At 40.8% G+C, this 18,342-nt stretch overlaps 1 protein-coding gene and 1 long non-coding RNA gene across 2 annotated transcripts in view; one reads left to right on the plus strand and one right to left on the minus strand.

The window, feature by feature from the left end:
- Positions 1–3,151, minus strand: part of LOC119087296 — a 25,206-nt gene extending 22,055 nt beyond the window's left edge. The window contains exon 1 of the long non-coding RNA XR_005090719.1: positions 3,027–3,151. This is a non-coding gene — a long non-coding RNA (uncharacterized LOC119087296). The remainder of the gene's footprint in view (positions 1–3,026) is intronic.
- A 3,282-nt stretch (positions 3,152–6,433) lies between these two features.
- C1H19orf18 (chromosome 1 C19orf18 homolog) lies at positions 6,434–18,121 on the plus strand. Its single transcript, XM_037202102.1, has 7 exons — positions 6,434–6,964; positions 7,071–7,166; positions 10,122–10,163; positions 11,893–11,988; positions 14,452–14,554; positions 16,468–16,628; positions 17,646–18,121. Exons 1-7 carry the CDS (start codon positions 6,847–6,849, stop codon positions 17,816–17,818), a joined length of 789 nt encoding a protein of 262 aa, XP_037057997.1. The 5' UTR covers positions 6,434–6,846; the 3' UTR covers positions 17,819–18,121.
- Positions 18,122–18,342: the final 221 nt, after the last annotated feature.

The following is an 18,342-nucleotide window of genomic DNA, read 5'->3' on the forward strand; positions in this document are numbered from 1 at the left end:
TGAGTCTACACTAGGAGTCGAAAGAAAGTTCTAGGGCTAAGAGTGTAGTACAGGATGGAGGACTTGCTTAGCTTGTGCAGGTGCAAGGTCTAGGTTTTAATCTCCAGTACCTCCTTCAAAGTTCCCAGACTACTGTCCCACCTCCTGGAGGGAGTCTCTATCACTTCTTACATATGCTTACATGACACTGGAGAGTCAGGACTATTGGTGGTAGTTTGTCCAGCACTCCCAGGATACCTTTTATTATCTTGATTCCAGATTATTTATAAAGTTCAGATCACTGCCCTTCTGACTTGTCTTCCATTCCTCCCCAACTCAAACCTGCCCAGTTCACTTCCATTCAGTTATGTGAATTGCTGCTTCAACTTCCTACCTACAGGTCTCAACTGTGCCCATTGTGTCCTGTCCAAGGTGACAGCTTTTTTCCTCTTCTTACTTTCCCTCATGTAGACTGCCCTCTGTCCCTTCCCTCTGAAACACAGCTTTGACTCATTGTTTCTAGCTATAGTCTTACACTCTGGGCTTATCATCTGCAAATCTTAATGTGTTTTTTCTGCCTCTGCATCTACATTATTTTGTATCACACTTATTTCTGATTCTAACACATTTTGATAAATCTATGTTCTGATCTTGAAATTCTGGTTGCTGCCACTGACATTTATGCCCTCCATCTCCCACAGTGCCTTCATTGTTGTTCTGGGAACCCTCTACCTTGTGCTGAAATATCCCTTACTGTTCTTATTGACTGTTGTTTTAGTGTCCCATTGATGTGACAAAATACCCAAGGAAAAGGCAGACAGATTTATGTTGGCTGATGGTTTCAGTCTATGGTCACTTGAGACTCAAGGTGTCATTTGATAAAAACCTGAACATTTGACTCCTATTGGATGCTATGCTGTAAAAGGGAGGTGAACCTAAGGGGAAGAATGAGAAAGGTAGGGACAGAGAAATGAGATGAAGGGCTTGGCAGCAAAAGAGAATGAGGAACAAATGGACAGGGAAGGTCGAGTTGTGTGGGGACTCGACCATCCTTGAACACAGTTAACCTGGAGATGATTCCTTCACAAGTTTCTTCCTCCCAGCACCACCTTTGCCCTCTTCCCCACTGGACTCTGTTGGTCCCTGCTTTCCCACCACAGTCACTCCAGCTAGACTGAAGTATTTTAGCAATAACACTTCACAAGGAAGGTGGTTTTTCATCAGTGTCAGGACAGATAAGACTTTTCCTCTCATCTGGTCAGCTGAGCTAGAGCACCTACTAGGTGCATATGTTGTGAGACATGGAACATGGTCATCATTAAATATCATCCTTGCCATGGAAAACTTGGTAAAGGAAATACTAAATGTGAAAAAGTGTGTGATGCCACCAAGCCTGATGACTTGAGGTCAGTATCTGGGATTGGTATGGTGGAAGAAGAATTGACTCACACAAGTTGTCCTCTGACCTTCAAATATATGCAGACATACCAATTCAAAAATTAAAGGTAAGTAATGAGTTCTCTGAAGGGAAATACAGTGAATAGTATATATTAAAGATCCGGTACCAAGGTCATGAGAGAAGCATTCACATGGAGAAAGATGAGGTTCTATAGGATGACTGACTAGGCAAGAAAGGAGTTGGCAGAGCCGGTGAAGTGGAAACTGGTAGCAACTGGTGGCCTTCCACATATGACACAAAAGGCTGGCATCCTTCATGGGGGCAGAATATTAGTAAGGAGTGTTTCATATCATTGGAATCAAGAATCACGTGAAAGCAATGAGAGTAAATTTGAGGTGAGGTTGAACCCTGAACAGGTTTGACTTGTCCTCAAAACAAAAGGGCTCTGCAGAGAACACTTAAACCTGAATATGTAAAGATGTGTCTCTCATCACTCCATGACGAATGCCCCACAACATTTGATGAGATGACTGGAAATGTCTTCAAGCTGGTGAAAGACAGTAAATCAACTATGGAAAGCAATGACTAAAAGTTGGATCATAGCAAAGAACCAGAGCAATAAAAGTCAGAAGAAGGTGACCATATCCCCTTGTAGGCAGGATGTGGAGTCATGGATGATTGTGAGCTACTTTGTAGGAGCTGGAGACAAAACTCAGGTCCTCTGGAAGAGCAGAAAATGTTAATTTCTAAGCAACCACTCTAGTCCCAACTGATGCATTAGGAATGTCCTTCAGAGTTTCCAGGTATGGTGTCTGTCTCATAATCCTACTCTTCCAGAAGGTTGAGGCAGGATAATCTCAAAGAGAAAATTCTGCCTTGGGAAAGAATACCTTTCTGGAAATGAGGAAATATCCAGGTGAACTAAAGGGGATCTCTACTGAAATAAATTGAGATGATTCTTCAGGAAGAAGGAAGACAGAAACTTGCAAATGCAGGAGACAGCGAAGAGAAAAATATGTACACTTTCACTCTGAGTGATCAAACATTTGGTTGGGCTACCCTTCCCCCTCTCATTTGGGCCCCAGCTCTAAGTTATTTGGCAATCCTCTCTGATTTTCTAGCCAATTCACTTTTATCTCATTGCCATGCTTAAAAATTGTTTCATAGTACAAGCTGCCATGTAACATGCCTTTTATTTTTGGTTCTTTATTGCTGGCTCTCTTCCTCTATTAATAGCATACAAGGTTGTGAACTCCTAAGAGAGTTGAGGCTTTCTTAGCCCTGTGCTCTGTTAGCCAGCATAACAGCTGTTATGCTGTGTGGGTGTTTGGTGGCATACCATAGCATAAGTAGATTGTTTGGTTTGCATTTGTAATTCTAGGGATCAAACCCAGAGCCATTAGGGTGGTAAATGTTCTACCACCTAGCTACACTCCCAGTTTGCACTGAATTCTTGACTAGGTTTTGTGCAACCTGAACTCATTAGATCAAAACTCATGTTTTCGCCCTGTCTGCTCCTGTTGCCTATGGGGAGGAGAAAGTAGGGTTGAATGTAAAGCAGGGCCACAGGAAGAGGAGGTTGCAATTTTAGACAGGTGTTCAAATGGTGGAAGGATTAAGCAGTCACTTCAGAGGAGAAGCAAATTACCTTGGCCTTGCAGACAGATGTGAGAAGTAGAAGTGAAACATGGGCAGTGTATGTGGGGTTTCCTCAGTTGCATGGTCTTCAGTCTGTGAGGGCTAGAGAACCTTGGCTTCTGAAGATACTCTTACCATGGCAACCACCCTGCCTTGTGACATCACACAGAGAAAAACTTTATGCAGGTAGAATAGACAGCAGTCAAAAGGGAGCATCTGCTCTCTGGTGCACCCTTCTTGGAGGAGATTGGAGGAAGGTTTGTGCCACAAAGAGGAAGGGTCTGTGCAGGAGAATTGGGTGCCTGTGCAGATATTCTATCCAAATTCTAAAACAAGCCCAAACCATCAGTTCTGTTTTTCTGAGCTATGAAGGATTGCACTGTTTAACTCACTAACCCTGTGAACTAGGTACTGTTTTTTTTTTTTCCCTAGGATTTACACATGAGCAAACTGAAGCTGAGGGGATTTAAGTAAATTGATGAAACTCAAAAATATTGCTTTAGAGTGCCTTGGGGTATCTACAGGTAGAGAGGTCATAGACCTTAGTGAGGAACCTATTATAATTATTTTACTAAATGGACATGTCAAAATCTCTTCTTATATCCATATTTTTATATTTTTGTATTAGTGTACTCTCAGCTTTTATCAAAGAAGCTTATACAGGCAAGGGTTAATGCAGAGACTCATAACTGGTCAAAGTACTGAGAATAAGTAATGGTGGAATGCTTAGTCCTAAATGGAATATCTACATCACTTCCTCCAAGGCTGAAGAAGCATCATAGAAGACAAATGGAAAGAATCTAAAAGTTTGAGGATGGGGAAGTATGTTTTGAAAGGATGTCTTCTGGACATAACATGGTCATTGTACTCATGAATTCACAGTGTCTATGATTACCCATACAGGACCCACACAGGATTGGGTCTGAAGGCATTTCATCATTGACTAGGAGAGAGACTCATGAGGTTCTACTCCTTCCTGAAGAGCTAGAGGCAGTGAGTGGCTGCTTTGTATATGTGTAGAGTTGTGTTGGTTGGTTTTTTGTCAACTTGACAAAAACTTAGATATATTTGGGAAGAGAGAATCTTAACTGAGAAATTATGTAAGATTGGCCTGTAAGCAAGTCTGCGGCATTTCTTTAGATTAATGATTGATGTGGGAGGGCCCAACTCACTACTGACGGTGTTAGCCATGGACAGGTGGTCCTGGATAGTATAAGAAAGCAGGCTGAACAACTCATGAGGAACAAAGTTAGTAAGCAACATTCCTGTATGGCTTCTGGTCCAATTTCTGCCCCCAGGTTCCTATGTTGAGGTCCTGCCCTGTCTTCCCTGTCAGTCCTTATTGATGATGACATTGTATACTTAGGGCACAGGACTTGAATGATTCAAGCTGTATAATCCAAAAGCTCCCTTCCTGAGGTCTAGCTTCCAATAGTTCTAGAAAGGATTATGCAAGCTACCAAGGGAGGGAAACAATTAATAGTCTTTTCTTCACTTACTAGCTGTGAACCACAACAATGGTCAGCATGGAAAGATATCCATAAAGGTGCAATAGTGGCCCTCACATGTTGGTAGTAACAAACAGATGTCTAACTGGAATTAAAGCTGATTAGACACTCAACAGGAAGAAAAACATGTCTGGTACTAGAATTCTAGCCAACTACCTGGGGCTAGTGAGGTCATGCATCTTAGATGTACTACTGCCATTTTGCTAGGTCAGCATAATTCCTAACTACATTCTAAATATTGACCTTATACCCATAGATGATTGTAGTTATCACCTCGACTCAAGGAAGATTTTCTTTACAGCCAATAAAGACCATTACAGAAAATCACAACTGGACACACTGCAGAGATCAATGAATGGTGAGGATTCCAGTTCCAGTAGATACATCTATACCACAGTCCTTGCATCTATGGCTCAGGAAAAATCACAGAATAGGAACAGAGAATTTGTAACAGGCAAGATATCAAGAAGCCTGCTGTGAGATCATCTCTCCTAGAAATGATAAAAACATAAACAAGACATGAACAATGGCATTATCAATAGACACACTGACAAGGAAGAGAGAAAAATCTCACAGGATCCTGTCCCTAACAAAGAGCTATAGGTAGCTAATGACTACTGAGAGAAGGAGAATTAGCCAGGGATGAGCCCCTTAATTGTTTTATCTGATTCATCTAGCATAGCTCCAGGGACAGATCTGATTGGGATCAGTGAGGGAGTGAAGGAAAGACAGACAGATACAGGGACATGCAGGGAAGCTGGCATTGGTATTGGCATCCTCTGCTCTTTGCTGGAGACACCTAAACACCCTGGAAGCTAAGTGTGCTTATTATGTGGAGTTGAAATGAGAGGTAGTATTACTGCATACAGCTGAACAAGGAAGAGGCAGGACTATCATATATGGTTATGGAGTCATGGTTTGTGTTATATGAATGGATCGAAGAGACATATTTTTCTGATCTTGGTAGGAGCAGTCTCTGGAGGAGAGCAGTCTTCAGGTCATAAACATCTGGGTGAAGAAAGCTTTGGCAGACATTTTTCTGCATATACAGTCAACATCCACACTTGGACCAGAGGAAGGCTTTGCCATGTCCTTGAGCCTCACCTTCCTGGGCAGGGGTTGTGTGTGTGTGTGGGAGGGGGCTTGCCATTCCTCAATAGGTTTGAGGCTCTGAGGTCCTTGAAATGGGCATGCCTATGTCAAGAGCATATATTCATTCACTCAGATCTTCACTAACTTAGGGCTTTCTTCTCTCCCTACAGTTATCTAATACAATGTGGTCAGCCCCATTGTATGATCATAAGCACAATAAAACAGACTGAACAAGTTGTACTTGTATATTGGTCTCTCTATTGTCTGTCTGTCTGTCTATCTATCTATCTATCTATCTATCTATCTATCTATCTATCTATCTATCATCTGTCATCTATTTATCGTCTGTCATCTCTATCATCTATCTGTCTATCTGTCATCTGTCATATCTATCTATCAATCTATCTATGTGTATAACATGTATGTACATATATATATAACAGTAATACATTATATGTAACAAGAAAACAGGATATCAGTTTGAGGGTGGCGGGACATGGGAGGGAAGAACGGGAAGGGGGAAGTGATATAATTATATTTTAATTTAAAAATGTATTAAGTTTAAAAAAGAGGGTTGGCGAAATTATGATCAAATATTTATTTGTGTATTTACATATTATATAGTTCTGTAAGTATAAGAATTTGTGAAAGAATAAATAAAAAATAAGGTTTAGAATTGAGACTTTTTTTTCAAAAAGTGAGCCTCGACTACAATCCAGTCTACTGCTTTCTAGCAGCCTTCTAGGTTTTATTGTTGTGATTTATTTTGAGACAAGGTTTCATGCAGCCCAGGCTGGCCTTGAACTTTCTAACTTGTTATATAGCTAAGGATGACCTCAAACTGCTGAACCTTCCACCTGTACCCCCTAAGTGCTGGGATTATACATGTGTGGCATGGCAGCTAGCATCTGTCACTTTCTTACAATTTATCACACTGAATCAAGACTCTTGACCACCTCCTCCCTAATCTGCAATCTCCCTGAAGTCGGGAGCCTGGTCTCTTTCCTGTCTGCCTTACCATAGGACACCTGGCTCATTTAGTCAGTCTCCTTGGCTGCTCTGGTTCTAGGAAGGAATTCCAGGGCCACAAGGTAAGCTGACCTCATACTGAGCTCTAAATCAGAACCCAAACATTCCATGAGCGGCCGAGTGTCTCACTGCTCCAGTCGCTGGGCTGTTAGATAAGTATTTCTTTCTCATGTATGAAAAAGAACTGATAATTTTAGAATAATGAACAAGGTTCAGAGTTCTATGTTTTTATTTTGGTGTTTATTGGAATGCCTACTTCATGTCTGCTTGCCTTATGTAGATGAGCTTTATTCTTTTGGGAAAGCAGCAGGCTTACCAGGTAGCTTCAGCAATGACCTTTCTTGTTTCAGGGGGACTAAAGACTTGTTTCTAGGGAAATAAAAGGAAGTTAATTACATTTCACTGCTACAAGTTTTCTTTTCAAGGGAGTGTACAGTTACCAACACCAAAAGCACCTGTGGAAAAACCCGGAGGCCCCAGTCCAATAGCTCGAGAAAACGCGATAACCCTAACACCTACAAGTAAGTCATTGCCTTACTTATTGAGGTGAGGATAAGAACTGGATGGTGTGTGTGTGTGTGTGTGTGTGTGTGTGTGTGTTATGTGTGTGTGCATGTGCATATGTGGGGTTTGTGTGTGTGTAGTGTGGTGTGTGTATGTGGTGTATTGTATATGTATGGTATGTGTGTGTGTGCATGCATGTGTGGCATGTATTGTGTATATATGTGGTGTGTGGGTGTGGTATATATACATATGTGGTATATATGTGTGTGTTGTAGTATGAATATGTCTTGAGTATTTGCTAGTAGTGAAGTCTAGAGAGAGTTAGACAAACATTTGAAAGGAAATTAAATACTCTGTGCCTCAGTGTGCTTCGTGTTTCTCATGAAGGGCTACTGTTTTCTTCCATTGCCTTTCACTTTAATTAGTGTGCAGAGCAAACGAGTCTATCTTGATTCTATGAATGACTTCAGTTGTAATTTGCTGTACATGTTTCATTGGTTTATCGAGCTCACAGGTCCAGACACAGAAGCTTTGCGAAGATCCTGCATTATTTATAATCCTCTGCACTTTCTGGGCTCATTTTTAAAAATTCACTATACAGCCCAGGCTGGCCTGCAATTCAGAACCCTGTCTTGTCAGCCTCCCAAATGCTAGAATTATAGACATGTGCCATTTGTCTCCTAGGCTGTGGTTTTTAATTTAAGAAGAAAGATCATGGCCCTGGGTTTGGTCCTTAGCTCTGGAAAAGAAAAGAACAAAAACCATTTATCTTTTAAAATTTAAATTTGTATTTCTTTTCTAAAAGTTTTATACATGTATACAATGTTTCTTAATTATATCCACCCCTCTTTCTGTTGCTCCTTCTCTGTACAGTACCCTCATTACATCTCACCCCAAAGCTTTGTTTTTATGTCTTCCATTTATAATTTGAATTAATTTTTTCCAACTTCAGAGTCCAGTTAGTGCTCATGTGGTGCAGGGTCATTTACCAAGGCATTGGGAACCTAACATGGGCAACAATCATAAAGAAAAGTGACTGTTCACCTCCTAATGAATATCAACTTCCAATAAAATCCTTAGTTGGGGTGGGGCCTTGGAAGCCCTTCTTCCTCCATGCTGGAAGTTTGAATTGACATGATTGTGTACAGATAATCACTGCTGCTGTTCATGAGTGCAAGAACCATGTTATGTCCAGAGGATAACATTTTACAACATGCCTCCCATCTTCTGGTTTTCTTGCCCCCTTCTTCCCCAGTGTTCTCTAAGCTTTAAGGTGTGTGTGTGTGTGTGTGTGTGTGTGTGTGTGTGTGTGTGTGTGTGTGTATGTGTATAGTTAATAACAGATATATCATTGTTGTTGTTGGTTTTACTCTTTTGGGGGCCCACCACCCATCTCCAAATAAATACACACATAGACCATAGACTTATTATTACTTATAAATGCCCAATCTTAGCTTTGTTTGTTTCTTGCCAGATTTTCTTAACTTTAGCCCATCTACCTTTGCCTCTGGGCTTTTACCTTTCTCTATTTCTGTATACCTTTCTTTCTTACTTCATTGCTGGTTGTGTAGCTGGGTGGCTGGTCCCTGATGTCCTCATCTCCTTATTCTCTTGCTCTCTCTTTCTCTCCTCCCAGATTTCTCCTTCTATATATTCTCCTTGCCTGCCAATCCTGCTTGTTCTTTCTCCTGCCTTGCTATTGGCCATTCAGTTCTTTATTAGACCATCAGGAGTTTTACAGTAACACACTTCACAGAATTAAACTGTGAAGTTAAACTGCAAATACAACATAAACAAAAATAACACACATTAAAATAATATTCTACAACATACCATCTATAGCTGAGCACCTACAGGCATATATTTCTATCAGTTTGAACAGTAATGCATCTATGCATTAACCACTGCTTACTGCAACAAGAAGCTTATTTGACTCAGGTTGTGGGCAGCACAAATATATGGGTATACGCATAAGGGCGGAACTAGAGAGATAGATCAGTGGTTAAGAGAGCTGGCTGCTCTTCAGAGGACCCAGGTTTGACTTCCAGCACCCACATGATGGCTAATAACTGTAACATAAATTCCAGGGGACCTCTTCTGAACTCCTTGGGCACCAGGCATGCACGGGGTATACCTACATCTTTGTCACTGTCATACCAGTGGGCAGATCTTGCCTGGAAGATCAATATTGTAGCATGCAGGGTCCAGTGCTGGGTGTCCTTCCAATCCCATCAGTGTACATAGCACCTTCCAGCACTTTGAAAGCCAGTCAGCAGCAAGAGAGTTTCCTGTTCAGTTCAAAGTTATAAGATATCATTTGGCCAGACTTTGTGGTTCACATTTTAAGACCCAGTACTCAGAAGGTCGGGGCAGATAGATGATTCTCTTCAGTTCCAGACCCTCTAGGGATACTTAGTGGCACTCGTTCTTAAAAAACAAAAACAAAAACAAAAACCAACAACGACTACAAAAAAGATAAATAATTTATCTTAAAACAGTGGAACTGAGCCTGATGATCTTTGAAGTCATGTATGTCTCCCCATAAGAGAAGAATGGAATTTCACTTCTATACAAGGGAGAGGCTATGCCAATGATACAGTCACATCTCATCTGTGTCCAAGAAAAGGCTATTTATTATTGATGGCTTCACTGGCCCTCATTCCCTGTCTTTGTGATAAAGCACAACAGCTTTCAACTCTGTCTTTTCATGTCCTTATCCTGGAAGGGAGTTTCTCAGGTAACATGACTGTAAAACCTCACAGTCATAAAATAAAGCAGGAGATATAAATGGGATACCATGATTTTGGCAACCTTATATGCCTGCAAGATACTGGGATGGATTTATTAACATATTTTTCACTATCTGGAAACCCTGTGTTGACATCCTTGTCTATTACCAAATTATTTCCCCATTTTCCTAAATCTGTCTTAAATTGGTATCTTCTCTTGGGTCCCCTTAAATGGCCTTCTAGGTGGATCAACTCCGAAGTCCTCAGAATCCCAGACAAGTAAAGGTGAGTGAAGGAACTGGGAGTAGAGGTGGGATCCATGACATTGCCCAGGCTGGTACGATGTGGAGCTCTGGAGGGTACTGGTATGTATGATCACTAGTGTAGACAGTACCTAGGTGCAAAGTAGATAAAAGCCACGCCCTTTGAAGAGTCGATTCATGATGGTGCCACTTGATACTCACTAGGGATTAGCAGAGAGGCTGTAAACTACAGAGCACAGGCTGGGTAAGAGCTCCAGCTCTCTTTGGGTGGCATAGAATATGCAAGCATCCCTCACAGTCCTGTTGCTGATTTTCCAGGGCTTCTTTGCTCTTGCCTTTTCTGCTTGAAACTTTCTCAAGACCGCTTGCCACAGAGTTCTCTTTAGATGAAAGGCCACCTTTCTGCCTTGCTGTTTTCCCACCTTAGAAGTTCCTTCTGGGTCTTTTCATATCTGTTAAATAAATGCCTGCCAGGAGTTGATTCCTCACCCAGCATTCTTGTTTTGTATTTTTAATTTTTATTTTTTGATAATTTCATACATGAGTACTGTTTTTATATAATTTTCACCCCTCATCCTCTTTAATTCCTCCCATCCCCCCATCACTCCCTATAAAATTCACTTCTTTTAAAATTATTATTGTTATTGCACACACACACACACACACACACACACACACACACACACACACACACATCCTACTGAGTTCATTGTGCTGTTGGCATGCACATCTCTCTAAGGCTGACCACTTGAGATTGGATGACCAATATGGGGACTGGTCCCTGGAAAATTCAGATTCTGCCTATCTCCACAACCATTGATGGTCTGCAGCTCTTCATCTATGGGCTGGGATTCGTGAAATGTCTCCATTCCAGGTTGGCATGTCAACTGGCATTGTCATTATGCAAGTATTGTTTAGACAACCATAGTGTTGAGTCTTTGAAGAAGCATCTTCTCTGTCATGCCTAGAAGACACTATCTCCCAGCAGCATCCTGGTTCTTTGACTCTTACTAGTTTTTCTACCCCATCTTTTGAGATATTCTCTTTGTCTTGTGTGTAGTTGTTGCATTGTATATGTACCAGTTCAGATTGAACACCCCTAGTCCCCTAACCTTTGTATTTTGACCAGTTTGGATCTCTGCAATAGTCTTCTCACTCCTTATTTGTAGCAAACTTCACATAAAAATTCCCCAAACTCAGCATCTCCAGCTCTTTCCTCTTGTTTCTCAACCCTGCTTTAGTCATTGCCTCTCCCCAAGACTACTAATGCCTCCTTTGCCCAGGTCTCTTAGGCCTTCCCTCATGCCCAGGCTAGTGGGCAGTTTTCAGTTCTTATTATAATTAAACTGTCAAGAGCCCATGCCTCCCCCCCCCCGCAGTGTTTCATTGTGAAGAGTTGAAGGTGTATAGATAGGAAATCTGGCAGGACTACAGAGTGGACCCCATGCACCACACGTCCCATGTGTGTAGCTAGTGCTGTACATTCCTGTTGTTTTCTTAGGCTTGGTTGACTCCTTCCACCGAGGTCTAAACATCAGGGCATTGTTCAGTTGTTAGGAAAACTCTCCTTTCAGTGGAGCAACAGGAAGAGAGAAAAGACCAAGTGTGGCACAAAAGGTAGTCACCTCAAGTGGTCAGGCTTCACAGGTGGCTGTCCAATATACATGCTTTCCCAACTGCTTTTGTTTAAAGGTATTTTTGTATAAAATAATATTTTGTACAAAATGATTCTTTTTATTTTTAAATTTCAGGAACATCACAGAATAGTGATACCCCCGAGCCGACAGAGATCTCTCATGAGTTCTTGGCACGTTCTGCAGTCCCCAGGTTCAACTCTTGGAATGCAGGTATCTGGGATTACACCATGAATTGCCCTGTAGTTTCTTCTTATTATAGCATCTTACACCTTGAGACCATTAGGGCAATATCTTGATCATAAGCCAAGGTGACACATGGTAGGTGCCTGGTGACAAGAGTTACTATCAAGGGTTAGAATATCTATGGGCAAGGAGTCAGTTTATCTACAGATTACAGGTTGCGATGGGTCGGTAAATTTATAGGTGATAGGTGTTGTTGTAGTGACCAGTACATCCATAGTGTAAGAATGAGGGCTCCAGTAGGAGGTGACCACAAGAAGAAAGTCTGGGGGTTGGGGAAGCAAAATTGAAAAAATTAAAATTATTGCATCATTAAGGAATTAAAATGTGTCTATGTGTCTCTGTGTGTATGGTGCCTGTGGATAGATGAACATCCGAGGACATCTTCCATACTTGATTCTCTCCTTTCACTCTGTAGAGGGATCAAACGTAAGTTGTTAGGTTTGGTGACAGGTACTTTTTTTTACCTACTGAGCCATCACTCCAGCCTCACAATTGTTTCTGTACATATGGGCTCTGCAGTTTCACATTAACATTTTCTTTTAGACAGGATCTGACTACGTAGTCTGAGCTGGCTCTGAACTCACGAAGATCCCCTTGTCTCTCTCTGCTTAGCGCTGAGATTAAAGGCATGTACTAGAATGCCTGGCAGTATTTTTTCTCCTTTAAAAATTGATGCTCATTCAAAGACTAAGAATATGAAGAATAAGAATAAGAAGAAGAAGAGGAAGGAGGAAGAGGAGGAGCAGGAGGAGGAGGAGGATAATGCCCATTCTTTGGGTCCCTTCTCTCTATTCTTCAGTTATTTTTCAGGATTCCAAGACTGAAATACTAGCTAGGGCTAGGTAGCAGGACAGACCCTCAAATGAGGTCAGCAATGTTGCAGGGCATCTCCTCAATGGAGGTGTTGTAGAAAGTATCAGTGTCTTGAAGAGTTCTCTTGTCTTCTTTTATTATGTATATTACTTTTCTGTTGCTGTGATACGATACCATGATCCAAATCAATTTATAGGAGGAAGAGTTTGGCTTAAGGCTCCAAAGGAGAGTCTGCAATGGCAGGGTATACATGATAGCTAACATCCAGGACAGGAAACAGAGAGAGAGAGAGAGAGAGAGAGAGAGAGAGAGAGAGAGAGAGAGAGAGACAGAGACAGAGAGACAGAGAGAGAGACAGAGAGAGACAGAGAGAGAGACAGAGAGACAGAGACAGAGACAGAGAGAGACAGAGAGAGACAGACAGAAACAGAGACAGAGAGAGATGGAGACAGAGAGACAGAGAGAGATAGAGAAAGAGAGGGGTCTTTGACTGCAAATGTGATACAGAGCTAGCCTCAGAATTTGTTAAAAATTAATTTTTAACTAAAAATTACACAATATATTTTGATCATATATCAAACTTCCTCCCAACTCTTCCTAGATCCTCCCCATCTCTGTACCCACCCAATGTTACAATCTCTTTCTCTAAAAATATTCCAAGCCCTCAAAACTAAAACTGAAACTCAAAACTATCAACAACAACAAAACAAAACCAGATAAGACAAATAATACCTAAACAAAAAGCACATCAAAAAGAACCCCATGAATTATGTCTTGTTTTGGCCAGCTTCTCCTGGGCATGGGGCCTGCCTTGGAGTGTGGTTGATATACAGTGACACTTCATAGGAGAGAGCTGATTTTCCTCTCCCAGGAAGTATCAATCACAAATAAATTCTTGGATAGGGATGGGATTTTGTGTTCACTTCCTATTCTCATTTCCTGAGATTTTTATCTGGTATAAACTTTGGTAGGTCTTGTGCATGCTGTTATGGTCTCTGTGAGTTCATATGTGTATCAACTCTATTGTGTCTGGAAAAGGCTTGTTTCTGTGGGTCATCCACCACTTTTGCCTTTTACAATCTTCCTGCCTCCTCTTCTGCATAATCATTAGTATCACTCAGCTACAATAACTACAATACTACTTGTAACAGTGATGTACTTGCAAGATATGCTGGTGTAATAGTGGCAGAAATATCATGGGAGTAACCAACTACCTTTTGATTGGATTTAAGTTCCACTCCGTGAGATGGAACCATACTTGACACTGCTCATGTGGCCAAGGACCAGATACTTAATAGGTCATGAGTCCCAGTGGAAAACCTGCTACTGTTATTCTGCTAACAGAACAGCAATAAAATGATATACTACTCTACCCGTCGATTAGAGCATCACTTAACTCTTATCAGAGAGGTTTCTTGTGATAGATTGGAATTAACATGGGGACCTACAACTGGACAACATACAGAGACTGAGAGACTTGGGAGCAGTCAGTCCTAAATGGGAGATCGCTAACCTCAGTATTTTTCAAAATTAGGGATGTCATTTGTAAAAGTATTGGCAATTTAGTGTTTGTTTCCTTTTTATTTTGTAACAAACTTCTTTTCTTTCCATTTTTAGTAATAATTCCACGTAGACCTGGTCTTGTTCATGTAATTTCAGTTTCAAGTATAGCTTTTGCTGTTGCCCTGATATGTGGACTCATAATCTCCTATATGATACAGTAAGTATATGCCTCCCCCATTCTTAACCAATAAGGCAGGAAATACACAAGGAAATTATTTAGTGTCAGAAGATGGTGATGATGATGATGATGATGACATTTCTTCTAATTACTAAATTATTATGATCATACTACATTTCCAGACCAGTGTATTCCAAAGTGTGGATTGTTGGTTATGCTATGGAAGGAGGAAGAGGAGGAAGAGGAGAAGGAGAAGAAAAGTAGGCCAGATTAAAATTTAGTGGAACTGAAATATCAGAACCTCCCCAGTGTTGGGGTTACAGGTGTATACCAACACACGTGGCTTTTTATGTGGGTCCTTGAGATTTAACTGAGGTCCTCAGGCTAGAGTGACAGTCACTTGGCTGACTGACTGGTTTTTAGAATTTAGATATTGGGGTGAAACTTTTTTTTTCTGAGACAGGGTCCCTCCGTGTAGTTTTGGTTTCTGTCCTGGATCTCACTCTGTAGACCAGGCTGGCCTCGAACTCACAGAGATCCTCCTGGCTCTGCCTCCTGAGTGCTGGGATTAAAGGCGTGTGCCACCACCGCCCGGCTGGGGTGAAACTCTTAGCTTTTAAAAATATTTACAATGTTTTTATTTCTTCATTGAGAGTTTCACACCACATACTTTAATCACATTGGTTGGAGCTTTTTCAAAGTGATGTGGTCATTTTGAAACTATTAAGCCAAAGTGGCATCATGCTATTTAGACCACATTCTGATTCAGTCTAGAATTCTATTACATCCTCCCGAAACAGCCAAAGAAAGTACAAACTTCCTTTAAAGTTGGTGGCCACCTGACTATAGCAAATGAAGACATTTATAAGAAAGAAACTTAATTAAAATTTTTTTATTTTATAATTTAATTTTACATATCAGCCACAGGTTCCCTTTTCCTCACCCCCCCCCACCTTCTCCCCAGCCTACCCCCCATTCCCATCTCCTCCAGGGCAAAGACTCCCTTGGGGGTTCAGCTCAACCTGGTAGATTCAGTCCAGGTAGGTCCAGTCTCTTCCTCCCAGTCTGAGCAATCCATCTTGTTATTTGAGATCTTCTGGGATCTAGAATTTACCAATTAGGTTAGATGGGCGGCCAATGAGCTGTAGTAATATGCCTGTCTCTGCCTGCTCAGTGTTGGGTTACAAGTGTGTACCATCACATCTGACTTTTTAATGTGGGTATTGGGGATTGAACTCAGGTTCTCAGCCTTGTATGACAAGCTCTTTACTGGCCAACCTGTCTGCTTAGCTCCAATTAAGTACAGGATCTATACTGGGCTAAGCCAGGGTTTTAGAGGCCCTGGAAAATGAACTATCAGTAATATCCTACATTTATTTAAAATCTTGACATTTTGTTCATTGTGGCTTTTTCAGCATTAATTTTGTTTTATATCATATTGCATTGATAGTAATTTCTGTTGTAAATTCCTTGAATTTTGTAGCTAGTCAAGTATGTCACTCACATCCAGCCCTGCTTTAGTTATGAGGTTTGGGACTGTCAGAGTATTTGTTGACATGAATCAACTAGGCCAGATAAGAAATTTGAAGTCTCACATAAATGTATTTTTCTGCCTCTGTTCTCAATCTACCAGCATGTATTAGCAATTCCTCTTGAGTCAAAAAATTCTATGATCTTGGCTGTAGTGATGACTGAGGGTTAAGAGCACTCTAGGTCCTTGCAGAGGACTGGGGTTTAGTTTCCAGCATCCTTGTTGGGTGGCTCACAACTGCTTGTAACTTCAGATCTAGGGAATCTGATGTTCTCCTCCCTGGTCTTCACAGGTACCTGACACCACCTCCCCTCCACATTATAAACACACATATAAATAAAACTTTAAAACCTTCAATATAAAGAAGGATGATTCACTCTAAAAAAAATCTGCCCTAACATTCATCTCTATGCTTCTTCAGTCGGCTGGTAAAAGCTGAGGAAAAACAGCAGCTTGCAACGTTGTATGAAAATGTCGAGATTCCACTTTTAGATGAAAAGGAGGTCTCTGAAGGTGATGTCCAGGCTGAGACTGATGAACCACATCCAGAGAATGAGGAACTGGGGAAGTTCATCGGTTCAGGTACTTTGTCCTGTCAGATCAAGGATGAGAATGAATGGTGGCTTAGTTTTTCAAAAGAAAATATAACTGGGATCAAATGGAGTCTGAGTTAAGGAAGATGGATGTTCATGATGTAGAAATGAAGCATTTTCATCACACCCCAGCGATCAGTGGGTAGCTGTCTAGTTGCTTGATCCTCAATGTGGGCCAATTCCAAGAATCCATGACAGTGTTTAGGAAAAAAAAAACAACTTTGTTTTGAATGAAACTTTCCCTTGAACATATTGGTGCATTATTCCTGTATCTAGAACATCTACAAGCAGACATTTCATTTGCCTCAGGCTGGTGTAGAAATGGGTTCCAGGTCCATACAACAAAAATCATTTCTCCCAGTGGAAGAACCCTATCTGAGACACAGGCATATTATAGATGCCTACATGTCATTGTGAGGAGAAGATGCCATAAATATTTCATATGCTTGATTTTGTAAAAGCTTTCAGGTTCAACATGTAAAGCTCAGTGTCTGGTCCCAATGCAGCAACATCCTCCACTTCATTCTTAAACAATTCTAGATGTGCCCAACCCAAAAGAGGCAGAGACTAAGAGCAGAAGTCATGATTGTTGCATACTGAGGCTGACCACCTTTGTAAGCTGTGGAAAATATTTTCTAATGTCTTTTTATTACATTGGGTTACTGTGTATTTTAAAAGTTTGAACATAGAATGTAATAATTTTAAAATTCAAATTTCAGCTGAGGGTTGGTGGTTCACACATGAATTCAGAGTGCTTGTGAAGTGGTAGCAGGAAGGTGAATCCAAAGTCAGCAAGAGCTTGTTTCAAAAAACCAAACCAAACCAAACCAAACCAAACCAAAAACCAAAGTAAAATCTTAAAAATTTTACTATCCTTCTTAGATCAGTAACATTTATTATTCTCTGATAATGGCTTTATTTTTTCTATGATTCCCCCCTCACTGCTTTGTCTTCATATCTATCCTCCCATTACTCCAACCTTGATAATATTGTTTCTATATTTCAGTTATTAGAACAAAAAGAAGGGAACACATTTTGAAGAAGAAAATGAAGGGAGAGCAAAATCTACCCACAGAGAATCCATTGGAGAGTTCAAATTATGCTGATCAAGTGGAGAGTCATGACAACGTGGAGAGTCATGACAGCATGGAGAAAGATGAAGAAGAGGAGAATCTATGAAAACAGAAGAAAGCTGTAGCATGTGCTAGACAATGTGGAGACCAGACTAAGACCAGATCACAGATGACTAAGAACATGAACAGGACTTAATTCCAGAGAACCTTGTTTCTTAGCTGTGATAGTCCATGAATAATTATAACTTAAGTAGAATATAGAAAACAACCTGAGTTCATTAATGATGAAGACAAATTGTCAAGGATTTTCTTCTTTGGCTTCAGACCAGAAATAAAGCTTATTCCTTTATTTGAGGGAGCCTTCTTGACTGTGATAGCAAAATATTTTTTATTAAAAAAACTTTTCTAAGGGATGTTTCTATCAGATTCAGTCATTTATCTCAATGTTACACATGAAGGCACTGAGGATATCTTAATAAATATAGCACTAGATTAAGACATAAAGAACCTCAGTTGGTTCTCAGCTCTAATGAGGGAACTGAGGAGCTATATATCCAGTAAACATATGCAGTAGGCTGTGAGTAGCCAAGAGCTGTGGGAAGACAGAAGAGGCAAGTCTCATATAGGTCC

The sequence above is a fragment of the Peromyscus leucopus genome, chromosome 1 (genome assembly GCF_004664715.2).
Source record: "Peromyscus leucopus breed LL Stock chromosome 1, UCI_PerLeu_2.1, whole genome shotgun sequence".
Lineage (NCBI taxonomy): Eukaryota > Metazoa > Chordata > Mammalia > Rodentia > Cricetidae > Peromyscus > Peromyscus leucopus.

What these genes read in the sequence shown, in the direction of transcription:
- C1H19orf18 (XM_037202102.1), top strand. Translation starts at nt 6,847, where the DNA reads ATGAACAAGGTTCAGAGTTCTATGTTTTTATTTTGGTGTTTATTGGAA. An exon ending in GTTCAACTCTTGGAATGCAG is followed by an intron (nt 11,989 to 14,451) that starts GTATCTGGGATT and finishes TTCCATTTTTAG; the next exon opens with TAATAATTCCACGTAGACCT. An exon ending in ATAATCTCCTATATGATACA is followed by an intron (nt 14,555 to 16,467) that starts GTAAGTATATGC and finishes ATGCTTCTTCAG; the next exon opens with TCGGCTGGTAAAAGCTGAGG.